This window comes from Myodes glareolus, chromosome 5 (genome assembly GCF_982192425.1).
Source record: "Myodes glareolus chromosome 5, mMyoGla1.1, whole genome shotgun sequence".
Classification (NCBI taxonomy): Eukaryota; Metazoa; Chordata; class Mammalia; order Rodentia; family Cricetidae; genus Myodes; species Myodes glareolus.
In genome coordinates this window covers 9,217,580-9,237,460 of record NC_142030.1, presented here as the reverse complement: position 1 = coordinate 9,237,460, position 19,881 = coordinate 9,217,580, and the positions used below count along the sequence as shown (strand labels likewise).

Here is a 19,881-nt window from a genome sequence, read left to right as displayed (position 1 = left end):
TGGCACTACTGAAAACAAACGTTCATTCTGGGAACCTGGTTTGTGTTTAAACTTTCCCAGAGAAGCTGAGAGAATCCTAGAAACAAGAAAGGTGCCCTGACTCAGATGAAACCAAACCGTAAGTGCTGCCATTTTCTGCTTGTTGACGGCATCGTGCAATGAGTGCCACTGTGGAATGAGCCTGCAAGTGTTCTAATGCATGGGATGCACACTCCTACCAGTGCATACACACTGGAAATCTCCCTGCCCTGTGGGATGAGCCTGCAAGTGTTCTAATGCATGGGATGCACACTCCTACCAGTGCATACACACTGGAAATCTTTCCACCTTGTGTATGTATAAAAATATGGACCAACACAGTGATGTGCCACTGTGTATTACTAAATATACACATACAGATTAGTTTAGTCCCTAGATATACTATTGGGGCTTCTGAGAGAATAAATCTGATGTAATTTTTGCTCATCTCCTCACCCTTTCCCTTACAGACCTCACTCTTCACAGCAGCAAACGGTTTTAAGCACAGGAACGCCCCCTCCCCTCGGGGCTCCCTTCACATATACTAAAATATAACCTTTCATGACTATTTTTTCTTGGACCACCACTGCCTATCGAAACTGACAAACACATTCTGCTTGGCAGCTGTGTGTGCGCTCTTCTCCACAGTCCTCGCCTATGTGCCTTTTCCTTAGTGAATGCTACTCTTTCAGCTTCCTCTGAGTCTCTGTGCGCTTTAGACCCTCTCCCATTTCCCTGCCACCCCTACTATGTGTAAAAGGAGCGGCGGGCTGTGTCCCGTCACCTGGCTCCCGGCTAGCTTTATCCGAAATAATTACACGGAAACTGTTTTCATTTAAACACTGCCTGGCCCATTATCTGTAGCCTCTTATTGGCTAACTCTTACATATTGATCTAACCCGTTTCTAATAATCTGTGTAGCACCACGAGGTGGTGGCTCACCGGGAGGATTCTAACCTGCGGCTGTCTCGGAGCGGAGAGTCATGGCGACTGCCTCATTGCCTTCTTCCCAGCATTCTGTTCTGTCTACTCCACCCACCTATGTTCTGACCTATCAGGCCAAGCAGTTTCTTTATTAATTAGCCAATGAAAGCAACAGAAATACACAAGACTCTCCTACATCAACTATGAATCCACCCTTACCCATGAATCCAAATAATTACATAAACGTTTTATGATCAAAGGTGAGAAGCTACTTTAGAATTGAATCTCCCATTCTCCCCTGATGATCACTTACATAGTACCTAGATTCTAGTCTCTGTGGACGGGGTGACATAAATAAACATATATATTTAATTATGGAACAGAGACCAAGAACCATATTACTGGAATGAAAGGTATAGTTTTTACATTAATACATGTTTCAAAATGGCCTCTGCAAAGGTGGTAAAAGTCCACCATTCTGACACAGAAGATTTACCTTTCCCTACAGCTTCTTTAGAAACAGGTACTGGTGGAGTACCTATTCTTGCTTGAGTGTGCTGACTAAATTATACAACAAACTTTATTGGGTTAACATATAAAGCTCTGCTCAATTTTAAGTTCAAAGTTCAAAAGCTTTTGACACAGCGACTACCACCTCATGGTTCCTTATTTAGTAAAGAAGTCAATCAAAACATTTGGAAAAGCTTGAAATACTCTCAAATAATTCTCTTTAGAAGTCTTTTGGGATTTTTAATTTATATGCATTATTTTCTGAGATTGATGCTGCAAGAGAGAACCTTGGGTGGGGGACACTTCTGTAGCCTGAGCCCTCCAGGCTTCTCCTCCACTGCTCTCTACCCATATCATCTGCTGCTGTGGGAAACATAAAATCCCACTGCAGCTCAATTCAGTTCCCCTCTGACCCCACAGCACCTCTGACCCCAGAAGCTGCTCGGCTCTAGATAGCTCAGGTACTCTGAGAAGGCATTAATCACCCAAGTCGTCCTCCTCCAGGGGCCCTGTCAAGGTTAGCCCGAGTCCACTGCAAATGAAAAGCAGGTACTCTGATCAAGTCCTTGTCACACACTGTGAAGTCCCGAGTTCACTGGGACGGCCACTGAAGTCACAAGGAAGCCCAGCTCCAGAGCAGACGCACAGCCCTCGCTTACGTTCCAATCAGACTGTCACCCTTTGAGTCAACTCCGGCTCCCCTCTCCACTTTCCTCTGCTTTTCTCTGACTGTTTATTTGTCTGTCTAAGCACTTAAATAAGGATGATATCATAGGCTAAAATGTGAATCATTCTGGGAACGCAGCCATTAATGGGAAAAAATGATACTCTCTTTACTCGTTTTCCCTTTGACAATGCCTTATTTAATTAATCTAGATGGATGCTCCACTGAGGTGTATACAGCCCAATGTAAATCCCAATTTACCCAGCTGGAGGTTTTGTGGTCTCTCATTTCTATAAGGAAAAAAAATTAAAATTTTCCATTCAAAAGGAATGATTAGGATAATTTAATGGGATAAAAAGACTTCAGAACTTTTTTTTTTGCTAAGAAAACAATCAAGAGTACATAAATCTCCAAAGATGTTAGAATAACCTTTAAATAAAGCATAAAAGACTGTTTTTTAAACAGCTGAAAGGCCTGGCACATGTGTTACATTCATTCACTTCTTCCTCAAATAAATCACTTTATTAGCTGGTATAAAAGCAGCTCAGACATTACCACAATAAACAAATATGTTCAGCAAGGAGCATCTGTGTGACTCCTAAATCAATCAATCAATCGACCCATTACACACTGGTAAAGTATTAGCCCAGAATAAATGTCCAAAGACTTTTTTATTTTTAATAAAATGGCATTCAGCTGAATATCCATTTTATTTTGGTCTGTGCTCCCCTAAAATTAAAAAAAACCAAAAGATCATCTGCAGCCTTTTTGATAGCAACCTGGTTCCAGTCTTTATTGGACATGGTTTCACAATTTCCCTTAGCATGCTCTAGGGTCAAGTTACTTGGACCAGCTCACCATTGATCCAGGAGTATCACATTGGTCTTCCTTTCCCTGCACGCTCTTCTTGTCCTGTGCTGAGCTCCCCCTAAGTCTCAACCCAATGTCACCTTCTCAGAGGAAGCCCTTTGACAATACAGTGTTGCCTCTGTTCTATCTCTTTACTTTAAAGGCCTTCACAGCATTCATCATTATTTGAAATTGTAATTGTTTGCCTTCCTTATTCAGTCTGCATGAGCAGATGACCTCTGGCCTCCACACGTACCTGCATTCAGATGCATGTGCATGCCACTTATGTGTACTCCCCATATGAACATGTAAATATATAAACCCATAAAATAAGCATCTAAGTCTGCTTTAGAGTACACATTTATTGCACCCACTGTATGTGGGAAAGTGTGCAGTCAACGTGTAGGGGCGTACACAAGCCTGACGAGATTTAAAATTTTTCAAATCACCAAGAGAATTTATACCATGAAAATCATAAATGAACTATAAAACATTGTTATTTTTTAATGGAAATTCTGTTATTAGATCCAAACTGAGAAAACCTGTGGTTGTAAACACAGTAAAATATGCCACAAAAATAAAAATATTTATTGGGTACTTCCAGTTAAAGAGTCCAAATTAACATAATGAAAAAAATACCATTTTATTTTTCCATTTTAATTAACACAGCAAACTATTGTTGACTTTTATTTAATATACTCCTACTTAGCCAATTTATTGCAAAGTAAAAGGAGTATTTATAGACAAAAGGGTAATTCACAATTTAGCAAAAATACAATGACATGCCATTACAGACTACACTGAGCAAACATAATAAACCACTGACCACTCTTAGGTTCTTTGTGGCATTTATTACTGCGAAAAACAAAATTATAACCTTGCTTGATGTGTTCTCAGCATGTGTAGATGAAAGACATGGGAGTCATAAAGGGGACGAGGAAAAGGGGCCTAAGTGACCTGAAGTTCTAAAATTCAATAAAGTGGGAAGGTCTGTGATTTATATTGAGCTTTACCACAATCAAGAACAAAAAGAACAGAGAATTAAATTAAATTGAAATATTAAAAAATTTAAATGGTGCAAAAAATGACGAAAATAGAACACAGGTGAAAAAAAACTAGACTTGTATTCAAACCTATAAATTCAATGTTACATTAAATATAAATGGATAAACAAATAATTTAAAAGACAGAAGCTATCAGATGGGTTCAATATACAAGCAAAGCTCAGCCACATGCCATCTGTAACAAACACATTTTAAATAATGAATAGACAAGCCAAAAGTAAAAGGCTGGAGGTTTGCTATGTAACACTAATCAAAGTAACACACAGTAATGAAAAGTTTGTAAAATAAGTTATAGGGAAGCTGCTGGGCAGTATATAATTATTACAGAAATTACACTTTGTTACCAGAATAACATAATAAACCACTGACCACTCTTAGGTTAAGAGTAATCATTTTGTAAGAAAAAGATATTTATTAAAGCTTTCTCCTCATGACTCCTAGAATCACTTAAAAACAATTATCAAACATATATAAAATTTCAGTAATACTATCAGCCACCTTGGACTATACATAAAATGCTATACATAAAAATACACGTGAGAGTCACCATGATAGAACTTACATGAAGCCATAAAGTCACGGAGAATTCAAAGATTGGGAAAGTATAGAATATCTTATCTGATAGCAATGAAATAAAATTAGAAATCAGCAAGCATTGGACACCTGCAACAACCCTCAATTCATGGAAATCACTAACAGACTTCTAAGTGGCTTCCTGACTAAGGAGGTCCAGGAATTACACTGACTGCACCCAGTCAGAGTGGTAACTGCACAAACCCTTTCCACAGCGTGGCTGACATTTGCAAGAGGTAAAGGCCTACACTCTTTACTTCTACCCTGGTTGCCTCGTGCATAAGCTCTGGCTCTGCTCACTTCTCAGTTCTCTGAGGAGATCCCCTCTGGGAACTACGCCTCCAGGCTATGATACAGCTCAGGACTACCCATGGTGGGCTAGGGAGATGGGTTCCATACAAGCACGAGGCTCTGAATTCAGCACCAAGGTAAAAGCCAGGAGTGTTGCTGCTTGTCCCTAACCCCAGTGCTGGGGTTGGGAGGAGGTAAGAAAGGGGCAGTCAGGTCCCTGGAGCCTGCTGGCCTGCTAGTCTTGCCAATTTAGTGAGCTCCAGGTTGGTTGAGAGAGACTGTCTCAAAAAGCAAGGTGGAGAATCACCTCTGGCTTCAGTTGGAGCACACAAGCATTACACAGTACATGTACAGCTGATGGGCCAATAGACAGATCCACAGGAAGTGGATACGTACACATCCACATGGAGAAACCCACTCAGAAGAGCTTCAGGAACACTTGCCTCTTGGAAAAGTCACTGTCAAATCTGTAAAAGCCATGTGAAGCCATAATTCTTCCCTTTAAAATGGGATTCATTCCCTAAACACCTCAGCAGTGTAACTTCCTCCCGCATGGGCAACAGAATGACCTTAAATGAGGCCTTAGAACAATAACATCTATTCTTTGTTTTAATAATCAAATTTACATAAAGATTTTCACCCGCTATAGTAAATCTTAGCTGGACCATGAGAGGTTTAATGGGGCTTAACCCCAAAATAAACCTCAACAGGCTTCCATGTGCACAAGCATCAACATGCACACAATTATACACACTCATATATATATAATTCCAAATGATGAAGCCCAACACAGGGTCCAGGGTGCAGAAGCTGCAGGAAAGCCCCAGCTAATATGCAGTATCAACTGCCAGCTATGTGAGTCAGCCTTCAGATGAGGGATCCAGTTCCCAGCAGACAGATCATAAGCCACACCCAGTCTTCAAGCTTTCCCAGGAGAAGCCCCAAAAACAACAGAATTGGGATTGAGTCACCACTATTGTGCCCTTTCTGAGTTCCTAACCCACAAAATTTGTGACCATAATAAAAGTGTTGCTGGGGGTGATTTGTTACACAAAAATTATACAGGGAACATGAAAATGATAGAAAACCTTCCAACATAAATAAAGCAGGAAAAAAAAAACCATGATGGGATTTGGCTAGAGTAGTGATAAAATTATTGCTCTAATATAAATAGGATGGAAAAAGAAAACTAATAGATATAAATGAAAAGTAACAGAGGGATTGATGCTGGGTGTGGTGAACACCTGTAATCCCAGCGCTCAGGAGACAGTGACGGAATGATCACGAGTTCTAGGACAGCCTGGACTATACAATGAGATTCTGTGTTCAACTTACAACCAAACAGAAAAGAGACAAGCCTAAACTGGTTCTAAAAAAGATTCAACAAATAGTAACCCTTGATAAGACAAAACACACACACAACAAATAATAATAACAATAACAATAATAAAATATAACTATCAGAACTGAAATAAAATATGTAAACAGAAATTTAATTAATAAAAATAAGTATCATGAAGTCAAAGACAAATTCCACCAAATTCCTGACACTGCTGTAAAAATGCGCAGAAAGTCTGAAAACCTTGATTCTACAAAAGAAAATAAATGCACTGCCAACAACTCATAAGAAAACTTCAAATTCAGGTGACTTTTCTAAGTGCTATCAAACATTGCAAGAAGATATAATACAAGCCTAGAGGGACAAACACTTCCAAATACCCACAAATGTGAAGATATGTAAATAGGAAATACTACTGGATTAAAGTTTGAAAAACACTGACCTAGAATTCAAGTTACAATTGATAACATGGGAAAGTCAAGAGATAATAACCATTAAACTCTTAGCAAGATACAAAAACTGTTAAATTCTTGGACTCATGTCTCAAACGCCTTATTTAATCACCTCCATTTACAAATAGCCTAAAACACACCATCCATCTGGTTCCTACAGAAATATCAGCATTCCCTTCCAACTGCACCTACCCTGGACACCAGTGGCAAACAAGCTCTTAGCATCAATACATCAACAGATATCTGCGGGCGCTGCCAACCCGCTAAGCTTAGCTATATTAAAATAACTTCTTAATCTTCTATTTTACAGTCTATTCTATAACTGTTCAACTCTAGCAACTAGAGAAATAAGTTCTTATTGGTGAATATAAGAAGTTTCCTGAAATACTGGTTCATTTTCTTGTGAGTACAAGGTTGACAGAAAAATTCAAGTCCAGCATTTCTGTGAATACTAAGCAGGTTTAAAGAAAAATAATAAGAACAGATCATGAGAAATCAGATTGGGTTGTATGACACAATACAATATTTGTTTATGCAAAAAAGAGTTTGTGAAAAAGACTATGTGGATGATTATTTAATAATATTTATAAAAAGCTGTCCATGGCCTCAAAACTATTCCACTCCCATCATTATGAATTCTGTTGGATGTACCTACAGATTTCCACTCTAAATATTAAGTAGGCCCATGCCTCATGTCTATCCTGGTTTGCTGATTCAAAGAGCCCAACAGTATTTAACATCCTTTGAAGTTTGGAAAGAATGTTATAAAACTCTTTTCCAGAGATTATGAACCTGGGTTTAACTAAATTATCAGAAAGACTATCTTTGCAGAAGTTATTAAGTTTGTTTTTGGGGTGCGTGAGATAAAGGGGGGCATTTAAACTATGAGCACTGTGCAGGCTCTCAGGAAGCAGAGTGTGCTGAGAGGGGTCAGTCAGAACGGCAGAGCGTGCTTGCAGGAGAGAAGGGCTCAGCGCCCGGAAAGCTTGGCCAACAAGCCCAATTTCGAAGGAAAGCATGCATTTTTACAGGTGGGAGTTGACGACCCTAATTTAAAATACCTTAAATACAGAGTTAAAGTTAAAAACATCTTGCTGGCACATACATATATTTTATGCCATGAAGTTATACTGAGAAGTGAAATTAAGCATTGCATACCTGGAGGGAGCCGTTGGATAAATAATCTTTATGTGTTGGAATGTTAAGTCTTGGTTTAGCACTGTCTTGATCCACTCTCTCAGTCCTTGGCCAGAATGACCTGAAAAAATTACAGAATTTGCAGTCAGATAAACATCTTCATAACAGTGTGTTTCAAAGGGATTTGTACCTCCTAGGTCATTTAAAGGCTGGAATAGAGACTGCGAAAAATCTCCACGTGCCAAAAAGAGCTGTTTAGATTTAGCAGGCAGAATTAGCTCACTGAGCATGAACAGTAGAAATAATTCTCGTTATTGTACATCCGGAAATGCTGTTTATCAGTTACAAGACCATACCTAGGCTTGAGTTTCAGTTTCCCTCATTTATAACAAGTATAATCAATTCTCCTAGAGAGGAATTCTGCTCTACTGTGGTCCAACACTGTTCATTTCCCATCTCCACTGATCTGTGTCTTGCATATGACTGAAGAGAAAGTGTTAAAGTTCACAACTTTTAATTTTTATCTTTTTGTCCGAGTGTGTGTGCGTGTGTGCGTGTGTGTGTAATGGTGCAGGCCCATGCAAATGTGCAGAAGTCAGAAGAGACAGGGTCCCACTACATAATTTTCTGCCTTATCCCTTGATACAGGGCCTCTCCTTGAACCTGGAGCTCAGAGATTTTTGCTTGTTTGTTTGTTTGTTTGTTGCTGTTTTCACTAGGTTGGGTGTTCAGCAAGGCCCAGAGAGAGACCCTCTTGTCTCCCCCAGTGGTGGGGTCACAGGCACATGAAGTGGTGCCCAGTTTTTTCCTGGGTGTTAGAAATCCAAACTCAGGCCCTAGGACTTGCAGGCATATTCTTACCCATATACTCTAGATCAGATGTCTTTATGAAATGGGATCTGTTTCCAAACACTTCTTCAGCCTTGGGTGAAAGAGACAACTGAATGATAGAAAACCACACTCAGCCATCCACTCCCAAGGATCGCATTATCTACATGTATGAAATTCTCAAGAAAATATTTTAAATGACAAAAAAAAGTTATTACCTTATTCCAACCCCTGGTAAAACTATATAATTAGTTTGTTTACATTTGTATTACCCAGAAGCCAAATGCTTCCAGTCCCTGTAACACAAACACATGCTCAACTCCAGTGTGAAATTGTTGCTCTCCAACCTGGAGGGCCAAGGCCTCCTAGTTTGCTTCCTATTGCCTTGATAAAAGAGATCTAGGCCAACTCGGGAGTAAGAGGTTTATTTCAACTTACGCTCCTGGCTAGCAGTCCATCGCCAAGGGGAAGTGAGGGCAGGAACTTGAGCAGGAACAGAGCAAGAAACCTCAGAGCAAAGTTGATTATTGGCTTGTTCTTGTGGCTCATGTTCAAACAGCCTTTTCACATGACCCAGGATACATGCGCAGGGCAGCAATGGTCACAGTGGGCTGGGCCCTCCTTTATCAATCAACAGTCAAGACCATTCACTATAGACAAAGCCACAGGCCAATCTGAACTGGGCAGTTTCTCAACTGAGACTCTCTTTCCCCAGGGGACTCCTGATTCAAGAGGACAATAAAAACTAACAGGACAGGCCTATGCCGAAAGGAGCCTTTTATACTTCAACGGAGATTTAACCACATAAGAATAATATATCTGCACATCTGGAAGAATTATTTAGATGAATTCTTTTTCCAATGTACAAAATAAAAAGTTTTACACACACACTCACACACACACATACACATGTGTGCAATGTGTAAAATACACTCAAAATGAATGACTCTGATTTCTGACATGCATTATAGGTTATAAAAATGTCAGTGATTTGAAATTGAAAAATAGGAAGCATTAAGCAAAGTGGTCCAGAGGGGTTAAAAAAAAAAAAGAAAAGAATGAATTCTAGTTCTTTCTAAAGACACTGAATTAATTATGAGAAGATATTACTGTGTGGGAATTCTGGATGTTCACCACGATCGCTCCCGGGGTCCTGAATAGCCACTGCTCAGCTGGCTAGAAAGCCATAATTCATCAGCCAAGTCTTTCCCTTCACAGGTGCTCAACCCTCATCTTCTGTTTCCAAAGCGATACATCATAGTTCCGGGTTCCCCTTCCCCTCCCGGAATATTAATTGTGAGTCAGACATTTGTGCTCAAATCCCAGCTTCACCACCTCTCTCGGCGGCAGCAAACTTTTCTAGACCCATTTTTGAAATGAAGAGACTATCTCACACTGTTGCTACCACTCTTTCCAATCCCTTGGGTGTTCTAGCCACCATTCCCTTTAAGCCTACACGTGTCTCAGCTCAAACAAGGCCTTCTTGGAAAACTCCCGACAAGCCCTTCAGTTGCAAATGCCTTACTAATGTCCAACCACATTTTTTCCCTTTCCTTACTATTCACTTGGCAGTAGCTCAGGCACCATCTTGTGATCCCCTGTCCACTGCTGACTCAAATTAATTGAATTGTTTTTGTTTTTAAATTTAGGTAGGCCCCCTGAGGACACCGGCTGGATCTCATTTCTTTAAAAGAAAATTTTTAAAAAAAATAGCATTCTTTTTTTTTTCTTTCCTGGGAACTTACCCTGGGCCAGCCAAGAACTGTGGATGCAAGAATTAAAGCACGGGTTCTTATTCTTTCTCTAGGGGCACTGCCTGGATGGAGATGACTTTGTACTTACCTCAGAGATTTAATGACAGTGGACAAAAAAGGAAATCAAGGAGAGACATCAAAAAGGACAGTGGGAAGCGTATGGGGACCCTGGTGGTGCCAAGCAGAAAGAACACAGGCTGTAAATGCAGCAATGCGTTCCAAGTTCACTGCTCTAGGGGTCCTGTGAGTATAGGACAGATCACTGATGGTCGACACTGAAAACAGTAGTTGATCCCTGTGCCTGGAGACTCACACTGCTGAGCTGGTGTGCCTGAACCTGGGATGGGCTAAACTGCCCTGGTGACCACGCTGTGCCTGGAGGGGTCCAGGACACCAGGAAAGGCAGCAAGATAAAGACAAAGACTACCATGGAGAAAAAGGATACCCTCCCGGGAGGTGGCAGCCCCCCTCCTGACCCTGGGTGCAGGCGGAGCCCTAGGGAGCTCTGGGGGCGGCGAAGAGGGTGCTTCCCCAGCCGCAGCACGCTGGACGGACAGAGACCACGAGGGTGCACTGCACCTGAGCCGTGCAGGAAGATCAGCGAGGCACTGTGTCTCCCGGCCGGCGACACCACACAGCGCTGCAGGCGAACCGCGCTGGGTGACACAGCCATGGCGGAACCCAGAAGTCAAGGTGCCTGGCCACGCCTCTCAACGTCGCGGGGCCGCGCACGCAGGCACGCAGCACTAGCATGGGGTCTGCACATGCGCTGAGGAAGGCAGTCTGCTCCTCCACCTGAGGTTGGGAGTTTGCAACCTTTGCATTCTGCTGAGAGTTGCTTCTCTTAGAGTCAGGCTGCTCTATGTAATGATCGAGAATAGACCCCTGTCCCGAGAATTTGCTGCTGGTTTTAAACTGCAGTTCTAAAGCTCAGAATCACCCCATTTGGAGAATATTACTGCCTTCAAAATTTTACAGATATAATCATATTTTTTATAACCATCCACTTTGAGGCTTACACCAGATGTTCATAGCTTTTTGCATACAGAGTGAGTCAGCTATATAGTAATTTATTTTTTGTGTGTATTTATTTTGTTTTTCTTTTTCTGATAGTTAACAGACAGATCTAATTTTAATGAGTGAGGACTTCACATTCTTTGGCATGGCTATTACCAAAAATGTGGGCAATGACTGGTGGGAATGAGTACAAGCTGGAGATTGTTATCCATGGCTGATGGAAGCAGGAAGTACTGTGAAAATAAGTGTGTGCGGAATTATATGACCCATAACTTCCGGATACACTGCCCCCACCCCTAAAGATAGGAAATGAGAAACTCAAGACAGAGGCTCCTACAACAATGTCCACAGTGGTAATCACAGTCTACAAAGGCTACAACAACTTCCACACCATCTCCACACGGATGGGTATACAGGATGTTTGGTATATGTGTACCAGTGAGCACCTGTTGGTCCTAACAAAGGTGGAATTCTGATTCATGTACAAAATAGATTGACTTCAGAAACAATATGTTTGTTAAATGGGCCAGGAAGAAAGAGACAAATGTTAACTGATTCCATCTGTTTTTCTTATCTAGAATGAACAAATTTATAAAGGCAGACAGGAAACGAATATTTACCTCACTAGGTTGGGCCAAATGGGGGTGAGGGGGTAATTAGTGCAGGACTTTTATTTGGGATATTGACTCCTTTCTGGAAATGGAAAGTTGGGATGGTTCACTCAAATTGTTGAGGTATTTGTTATTATGGAACAGTGTCTTTAAAATGGTTAAAATAGTAAAATAAGATTTGCTATTTTATTCTAATTATAATGATATGCAAAAATATGAAATTATTACTTGCATAAATACTAAGCACAGATAACTTTTAATAATAAGAGTTCAGCCCCAGCAAGTGGCTCTTTCTTCATGCAAAATTGAACAAAACAACCCCAGGGGGAGCTTATGTGACTAAACCACATGGCAATATACACCATATTTAAGTAATTACAAATTGCATCTTATTGTTTTTAAAGTATTTGCCCTGCTCCTGAATGACAACTTTGCTTAGTAACACTTTCTCGTTGCTAGGATACATTTGAAGCTATCACAGTTTTGTACCTATGCTATTAGTGGGAATGACACTCCATGCCATTATTGCCATTAACTAGCTAGAGTAAAAAGAGCCCGACTCCATTCTCTGTATCCCATAGAGAGTAATGAGAGTGAAGTCTTTGAGGAGTTCGGGGCAGGGCCGGCTCTGCTCTGACAGACTTCCTAACACTGCTCTCTAGACCTCCCTCCTCTAGGTACTTCTGGAGAGCACTTGGGAGCCCTGCAAAAGCAGAGCAGTGGGCTCCACCTAGAACTGCATTCACTCCTGCGGAGCCTCACTGTGATCCACCTTAAAACAGTGAGACAAATCATCAAGAGCAGGATGATTTAGTAGTTGTTGCTAATATAATATTTATTCTTGCTAATAAGCAGCCTATATACATAGTACTTACAAGGTGCCGAACCCTGACATAAATAAATACCCGTAACTGAACTCTGGCTACCTATGCTTGGCAGCTACCTCACTGGATAAGGAACTCGTCTCAGTACAATCCAGCCAGGCTGTGGGAGAGCCTGGACTCACGTGTATGTCACTCCAGGGCCCAGGTTCTTAATTGTACCCACAGTCAAACTCTGAGCTACAAAATATAAGGTCGGTACATACAATAACGGTCCTAGTTAGTTTTTATTGTCAGTTTAACACAAGCTACAGTCTCCTGGGAAGAGGGACACTCTGCCAAGGAGTTGCTTAGACACAGTGGGCCTGTGAGCATGTCTGTGGGAGTTGGTCTTGATTGCTAATTGATTAGGAGGATGCAGCACACAGTGGGAGGCACCATTCCCTTGGAAGGTGACTCTGGGCTATGTAAGAAAGCTGGCTAAGCATGAGCCCTGAAGCAAGCCTGCTAACAGCATGCCTGCAGGGCTTCTTCCTGCTTCCATTCCTGCCCTGACTTCCTTGAGGATGGGCTGGTACCTGGAAAGGGGGTTGGATCAAACCCTTACTTCTCCAATTTGCTTTTGGTCATTGTCACGGCAGCAGATACCAAGCAAGAACACTAGTATGTTCTTGCTATGATTTTTTTTAAAGCATTTCTTTAGCTTTCCTCAGATGCCTTGGCACAATATCCTTCTCTCTTTCTCCAAATGAATGACTATCAGTCACAACAGATAGGCGGTGGGGAATGGATTCTTATATGCAGGCTAGGAGTTGGCCTTTCACCTAGAACTCAACCCTTTCTGGATTCACAATCACAGTGCTCTTCCGTTTTTCCATGATTTGAAGAGGAAGATATTGTCGCTGTCCTTTTCATCTTTAGTTATGGAACAAACAGAGGGATTTATATTCCTATATTTAGAGATGCCATCTGGTAAGCACACTATAGATGCTTTGTTTCTTTCATGTTGGGTCATACTTTGAAATGTAATTAGGCTTCAGACTGGGTGGCTGCCTCATTTATGATGGATCTTTTGCTCTATGGAATCGGGGATGGGGATATTCCTGGAGGGCCTTTATTCCTACATTCTTTCACCCTTTCCATACCTTCTTCTTTCCTTGTTACTGCTTGTATGCTTTTAGTCAGTCTGCCCATCTATCCTGGTACATCCCTTATGATAACATCAGTTCGAAATCAAAAACCTAGCATAGAGAACCAAGCAAAAGCCAAGAAAAGGAATCAGAAAAAAAAATCTTATACTTTTCAAAATTTTCATGTTTATTGGGTTAAAAATATACAAGGTCAAGATTGGCATAATGACACCCACCTTTAATCCCAGGACTTGAAAGGCAGATGTAGGCAGATCTCTGAGTTTCAGTACAGCCAGAGCTACATAGAGATACCCTGTTCAAAAAAAAAAAAAAAAAAAAGATGCAGGGTCAGAGCTTAGTTTCTTATGCTGTGTTTAGGAATTCTTTCTGGTGTTATGTTATCTTTAGAGCACATGTGAGGGGCCGCCCCTTGAAGCACAGTGCCTGTTGTTGCACATGGTCACACACATGTCAGCACATGGTCACAGTTTCATGAAGTCATGCCAGCTGTCCTTTGTCTCATGTATGAGTATGAATTTGTCTTCTCCATTGGTTGGATTTTCAATTAATTATTCATTTTACTTATGGTTGTTGTGTGCCTGTATGTGAATATCATGTGAGTGTGCATGCCACAGCACACACCTGGAGGTCCAATATACTACAGCACACATGTGGAGGTCCGACATGCCACAGCACACATGTGGAGGTCCAACATGCCACAGCAAACATGTGGAGGTTCAAGAACAACTTTATGGAATGTGGTCTCTCCTACCACTTCTAAGTGAGTCGCAAGAATTGAAGTCAGGTCACCAGGCTGGCACAGTCAGTGACTTAACCAGCTCAGCCATATTGCTGACATGGTTATTTTTTTATCTACTACTTATTTTGTGAAAACATAAACATACATAATTAATACACACTTCATGGTCAGTCTCAGACTGGGGTGACTTAATATATTTTACAAACTGATAACAGTAAATTCCCTTATCCATTTATAAAAGAAACTAGGAGACTCAAAGGTCCGGAATTCTTGTCAAACACTGAAACATTTTTTAAATGAAGCTAAAATGTTCATGTAACTGTCCCCTTCATTCTAGGGGTTTTGAGCATTTTGATTCTGACCTTCTAGATACAATTGTGTGGCATTCCTTTCTTTACCACCATAGCACTCACTGGATGCGCAAGGTTTTTTGTGAGTCACCTGGGGCATGGTAATGGGAATTATGACAGAGGAGTTACACAAGCAAAGCCATGGAGTGGGGGCAGTAGTGGGAGTTCCATTGTTAGTACCCCTGGCACAGACAGTGCATAACCTCAGCACCCAAGTCTTTTTTTGTTTGTTTTGTTTTTCGAGACAGGATTTCTCTGTGTAACAGCCCTGGGTCTTCTGGAACTATCTCTAGTAGACCAGGCTGGTCTTGAACTCACTGAGATCCGCCTACCTCTGCCTCCCAAGTGCGTGTGCCACACCACCCAGTTGGCACCCAAGTCTTAATCTTCACATTACCTCATGCCTCTTCTCTTCCTTAGGAAAGAGTGTCTCCCATTTGATCACTCCCTATGACTGTTTCTCAGATTCCCAATTTATTCCTGGAAGTATTCTTGTTCTGCTTTCTCCAAGTCTGCCTGGAACTCTCAGAAACCCCTCCATTCGTCTTATTAGCCCAGGCATTCTAGTATCATTATCTCACTTTCCGATTATAGCTCTCGGTGGACATCAAATCCAAAGGAAGACTCAACAGTAGCTACTGAATGGGCCCTGTTTTCTTGAGGGAAGGAGGTGGCTAGTCCTTTAAATCCCTGAGGTGAGGGGAAGTCATGGCATCCCAGAAATCCTATATAAGAAAAGAAAGAGAAAATTCAATGTCAGTACAGTTCAGACTTTTACACTCAGCCCCATTGTTTATTAGAGTTGTGTAAATACATGGATATTGAAATGCTCTAATGGGAATAAGGGTTTCTAGTCCCTGGAGGGATGGCAGCGGTGTGACACCAGAGAGACCCCGGTGACTTACTGCTCACATTCTCCAGCTGCACGGTAAGGGAACCTGCTTTGGCAACCCCACCAATTCACGGATTTTCAGACTGTGCAACACTCATATATTCCGCTCTCTCCTCTATTGCCATGGGATGTCTAAAAGTTTAAAAGAACATAGGATGGATGGCTGATCTGAAAGCAATCTTTGCCATTTATTTTATTCCAACATTGACTATTTTCAGGGGTGGTGGTGGTAGTGGTAGTGGCAGTGATGGTGGTGTGTGTGTGAACCATCGACCCCTGAACAATAGACTATGTGAGGATATGACAGTGGATTTCCTGGCATTATAGCTGTATCTTCAGACAATAAAGAAGCTTTGGAAGTTATTATTGATTCTTACTGTGAGAGCAAATCGATACCGTTCCTCTTTCAGACTGTTTCTTCAAATAATTTGTTTTCTTGTGAAATGGTGTAAGGTCAATCTTTAAAAGCAGATAGATGTTCTTGGGCTAATGAGATGGCTAAGTATGTAGAAATACTTGCTGTCAAGTCTGCTGACATGTTTGATCCCTGGAACCCAAATGTGGGCTTGGGAGAATGGACTGCCACACATCCTTTAAACCCTACATATAACTCTTGGTACACCCATGCCCACTCATACAAATTACTTAATTAGTGTAATAAAATATATGTTTAAAACAGAGCAAGTTTTCTTTGTGGAGGTTGAAAATGAGGGTCTTGGAGAGCTGTGTATACATCCATATTTACATATATTGAAAACCAAAGGGAGGAAAGAAACTAAAAGTCTACAAAGATAACAATAGGATGTTATCCAGCCTTTACAAACCAGGCATGCCACATGCTCTCATGTGCACAGATCTATAAATTCACTAGAAGACAGTTTATACTGTATGACTCCTTCTCATAGGTATCAGAATTAATAAAATTCACAAGACACATGAGAGTCTCACAAGTCCAAGTGTAGAATCAAGAGACTATAAAGTCATTTTTATAATTTTCATGGGAAATTCCTCCTTTGAGAAAATACAAATGTTTTATCTCCAAAGTCTAAATTTACAAGATTAACTAGTTATGGTATAATGTGAATTTTATCCATGTATTTCCCTGACTTTCCTACACACAAATAGGAATTTTTCATCTTGCCAATGCCAGAGTCTAATTTGTATAAAAGTCTGTGAAGAATTACATCTTTAAGGTAGGCCTTTGCAAGGCCCCTGCTGCCAGGCACGGATGACAACTTTCCAAATGTTCTTCTGGAACAGGGTGCTGCTGATCTTCCTGGTTGTGTTTGCAGCCCTGTCTCCTTCCCTCTTGCTGCTTTGATCAGCAGTGAACCAGGCATGGTGCTCTGTCTCCTGCCAGCTGCCTCATCTCACCTGGCCAGCTAACCATTCCAGCTTCTTTTGGAGACAGGATCTTACTAGGCTGTCCTGGCTGTTTTGAAACTTGCTATGTAAACCAGGCTGGCCTTGAAACTGCAGAGATCTGCTTGCCTTTGCTTCCCCTGTGCTGGGATTAAGGATGCGTACCGCCATCTGCATCCTTGGTTATTTCCTTTATGGTCTACCTTCTGTACCCACGTCGGTCCTCTTCTGTTTGTTGACCAACATGGCCAGTGCAGTCACAGGTAAGCATTATGGAATGTGTAATACACAAATGGTTATTAGAACCTCTGATTCAAACAGCTACTTCAAATTAAAAGTAAAAGAAATAAGAAATACACCACTCAATAATTTTATTTAAAAAGGAAATCTGAACATTCTCCCTTTGGGACCTAAAGTAACAATTGTTACATAAATGTTTCAGTTAGTACCAGTTATGACTTTGAAAAACTATCAACATTCTCCCCTCCCTGCCCCTCCTCTTCTCACCTCCGCCCTGTCTTGTCCTCCCTTTCTTTCCGTTTTTCTTCTCTCTCCCTCCTCTTCTCTCTTCCTACCCCCTCCACCCTCTCCTCTCCCTTCCCTTCCCTTCCCTTCCCTTCCCTTCCCTTCCCTTCTCTTCTCCCTTCTCCCTTTCCCTCTCCTCTCTTCCCCTCCCCTTCTCTTCCTCCCTCCTCCTCCTCCTCCTTCTTCTCTTTCTCCTCCTCCTAATTCTCCCCCTCCTTCCCCATCTTGACTACTCTTTTATCTCCTACCCCCTTTCCTCCTTCCCCTCCCCTCTTTCTTCTTGGGGGTGGGGTGCGTGACAAGGTCTCACTTCATATCCCAGGATTACCCTGATCTTTTTTTTTTGCTCTCACAACTTGTTTATTCTTACTAGGACTGAAGTCCAAATGTGTGTGCATGTTTAATGCTTTCCTGAGAAGACAGTGGGTTAATGCTAATAAAAACATTGTTACATGTCTTCCTGGACTGCTCTAAACTTCCCTATCTTAACAATGCAATGTCAAGAAGGTCATTTTAAAAAGCACCTTCATTTTCATTAGCATACATTATTTAGTGATCTTTTAAACTTTTATTCTTCTCTCATACATTACATCCCAGCCACAATTTCCCGTCCCTCCACTCCTCTCAGTCACTCCCCCCGCCCCGCCTATAGTTTACCCCAAGTCAACTCCTCCTCTGTTCCCTCCAAAACAAACAAGAAAAAAAAACCAGGCCTCCCAGGCATATCTACCAAACATGGTCTAATAAGAAACAATAAGTCTGGGCACAAACCCTGGTATCACAGCTGGAGGTGGCAACCCTGTAGGAAGAAAGGGTCCCAAGTGTAGGCAAAAGAATCAAACAGCCCCACTCCCATTGTTAGGAGTTCCACAAGAACACCAACCTACACAACTAGGTTTCTTAATAGCAAGTATGAACTGCATCCATGTTTAATTTTAGCTGAAAGTAATTTCAGTGCGTTTTTATTATGTTATATAAAAAGCGCCCAAAGGACTGTCCTTCAGTTGGCAGAGACAATAAGAATTTAACTTCCTGACTAGATCATAGGCACAGATATCTTGAAATACAAAATACATAAACCATTAAAGGATAAATTATGATTATTTTTTACTGATTTATTCAATTCTTCTTTATAAATACAAAATGCACACTGCATAGATTTAAAGCTTGCCTTTCCCCCGTAGGAATGTATCTTACCCACACAGGTGTTTTACATCACACAGGTGGACCTGATCAGCAGAATGGACTTTCCATGGATATTGAAATAATCATACATGCTGAGAATAATCTTGCTGTGCTTGTTGGAGGCTGGTTCTGCTGACTGTATGGCTAACATCTGGAGGTCACATGAGGCAATAACTACCTGCAGTTTGCTGCTTTTCAGAGTAGATACACTATTCAGCAAGGAAAGGGTAAATTCCCTGTCTCCAGCACTCACAGACTTTGAATCTCATCACTGCCTTTAAGTCATTCATTAAGCCACTGAAAAGATTAAAGGTCAATAAATGTGTTCTTTGGCCTCAGAAAAGCCCAGAAAACATAGAACTGTTCAGCAACGAGATCTCAGTGCAGGATTTTCAGGTTGGCCCTGGAAGCAAACACAGACATGATTTTTATTCCTGCAGTTGGTGTAATAAAGCACATTTGTGTCTCCTAGAATGTCATTTGGGAGACTTGTTCATCTCTGAATATAGAAAAAGACAGCCATAGAGTGGTAGAAAAAGCCCAGCTCTTCTCTGTCTCAATAAACAGTTACTGTCTCGATTGTGTTCTGCATATCTCTCTGGCATCTCTGATAGCATCAGTCAAAGATGTTCCCTGTGGATTTATTTAATGCAGAGTTTGCAAATGATGGTATGTTTTCATTCTGTTTCTATGATCATCTATATAGATCTGTGGCATTTCAAAGATGACTGTGAGTGAAAGAAAGACTGTTATGGAAAAGACCTGGCTGTTTACAGTCCTAATAAAACAGGAGGCAGGGGATGCTTGACACAAATACTGTAGAAA

At 41.2% G+C, this 19,881-nt stretch overlaps 1 protein-coding gene across 3 annotated transcripts in view; it reads right to left on the bottom strand.

Annotated features, from left to right (window-relative positions):
* Positions 1-15,509, bottom strand: part of Lyplal1 (lysophospholipase like 1) — a 28,134-nt gene extending 12,625 nt beyond the window's left edge. The window contains exons 1-3 of one of the 3 annotated variants that reach the window (XM_085687577.2): positions 15,490-15,509; positions 14,219-14,295; positions 7,843-7,942 (exon numbers count right to left, since the gene is read on the bottom strand). In XM_085687577.2, coding sequence (XP_085543703.2) covers positions 7,843-7,942; positions 14,219-14,295; positions 15,490-15,494 — 182 coding nt within the window. In that variant the 5' untranslated portion in view covers positions 15,495-15,509. Of the gene's footprint in view, positions 1-7,842; positions 7,943-8,682; positions 8,702-10,982; positions 11,117-14,218; positions 14,296-15,489 lie in introns of those variants that run through there. The other 2 variants (XM_048439495.3, XM_085687578.2) reach the window with 2 other exon arrangements.
* Positions 15,510-19,881: the final 4,372 nt, after the last annotated feature.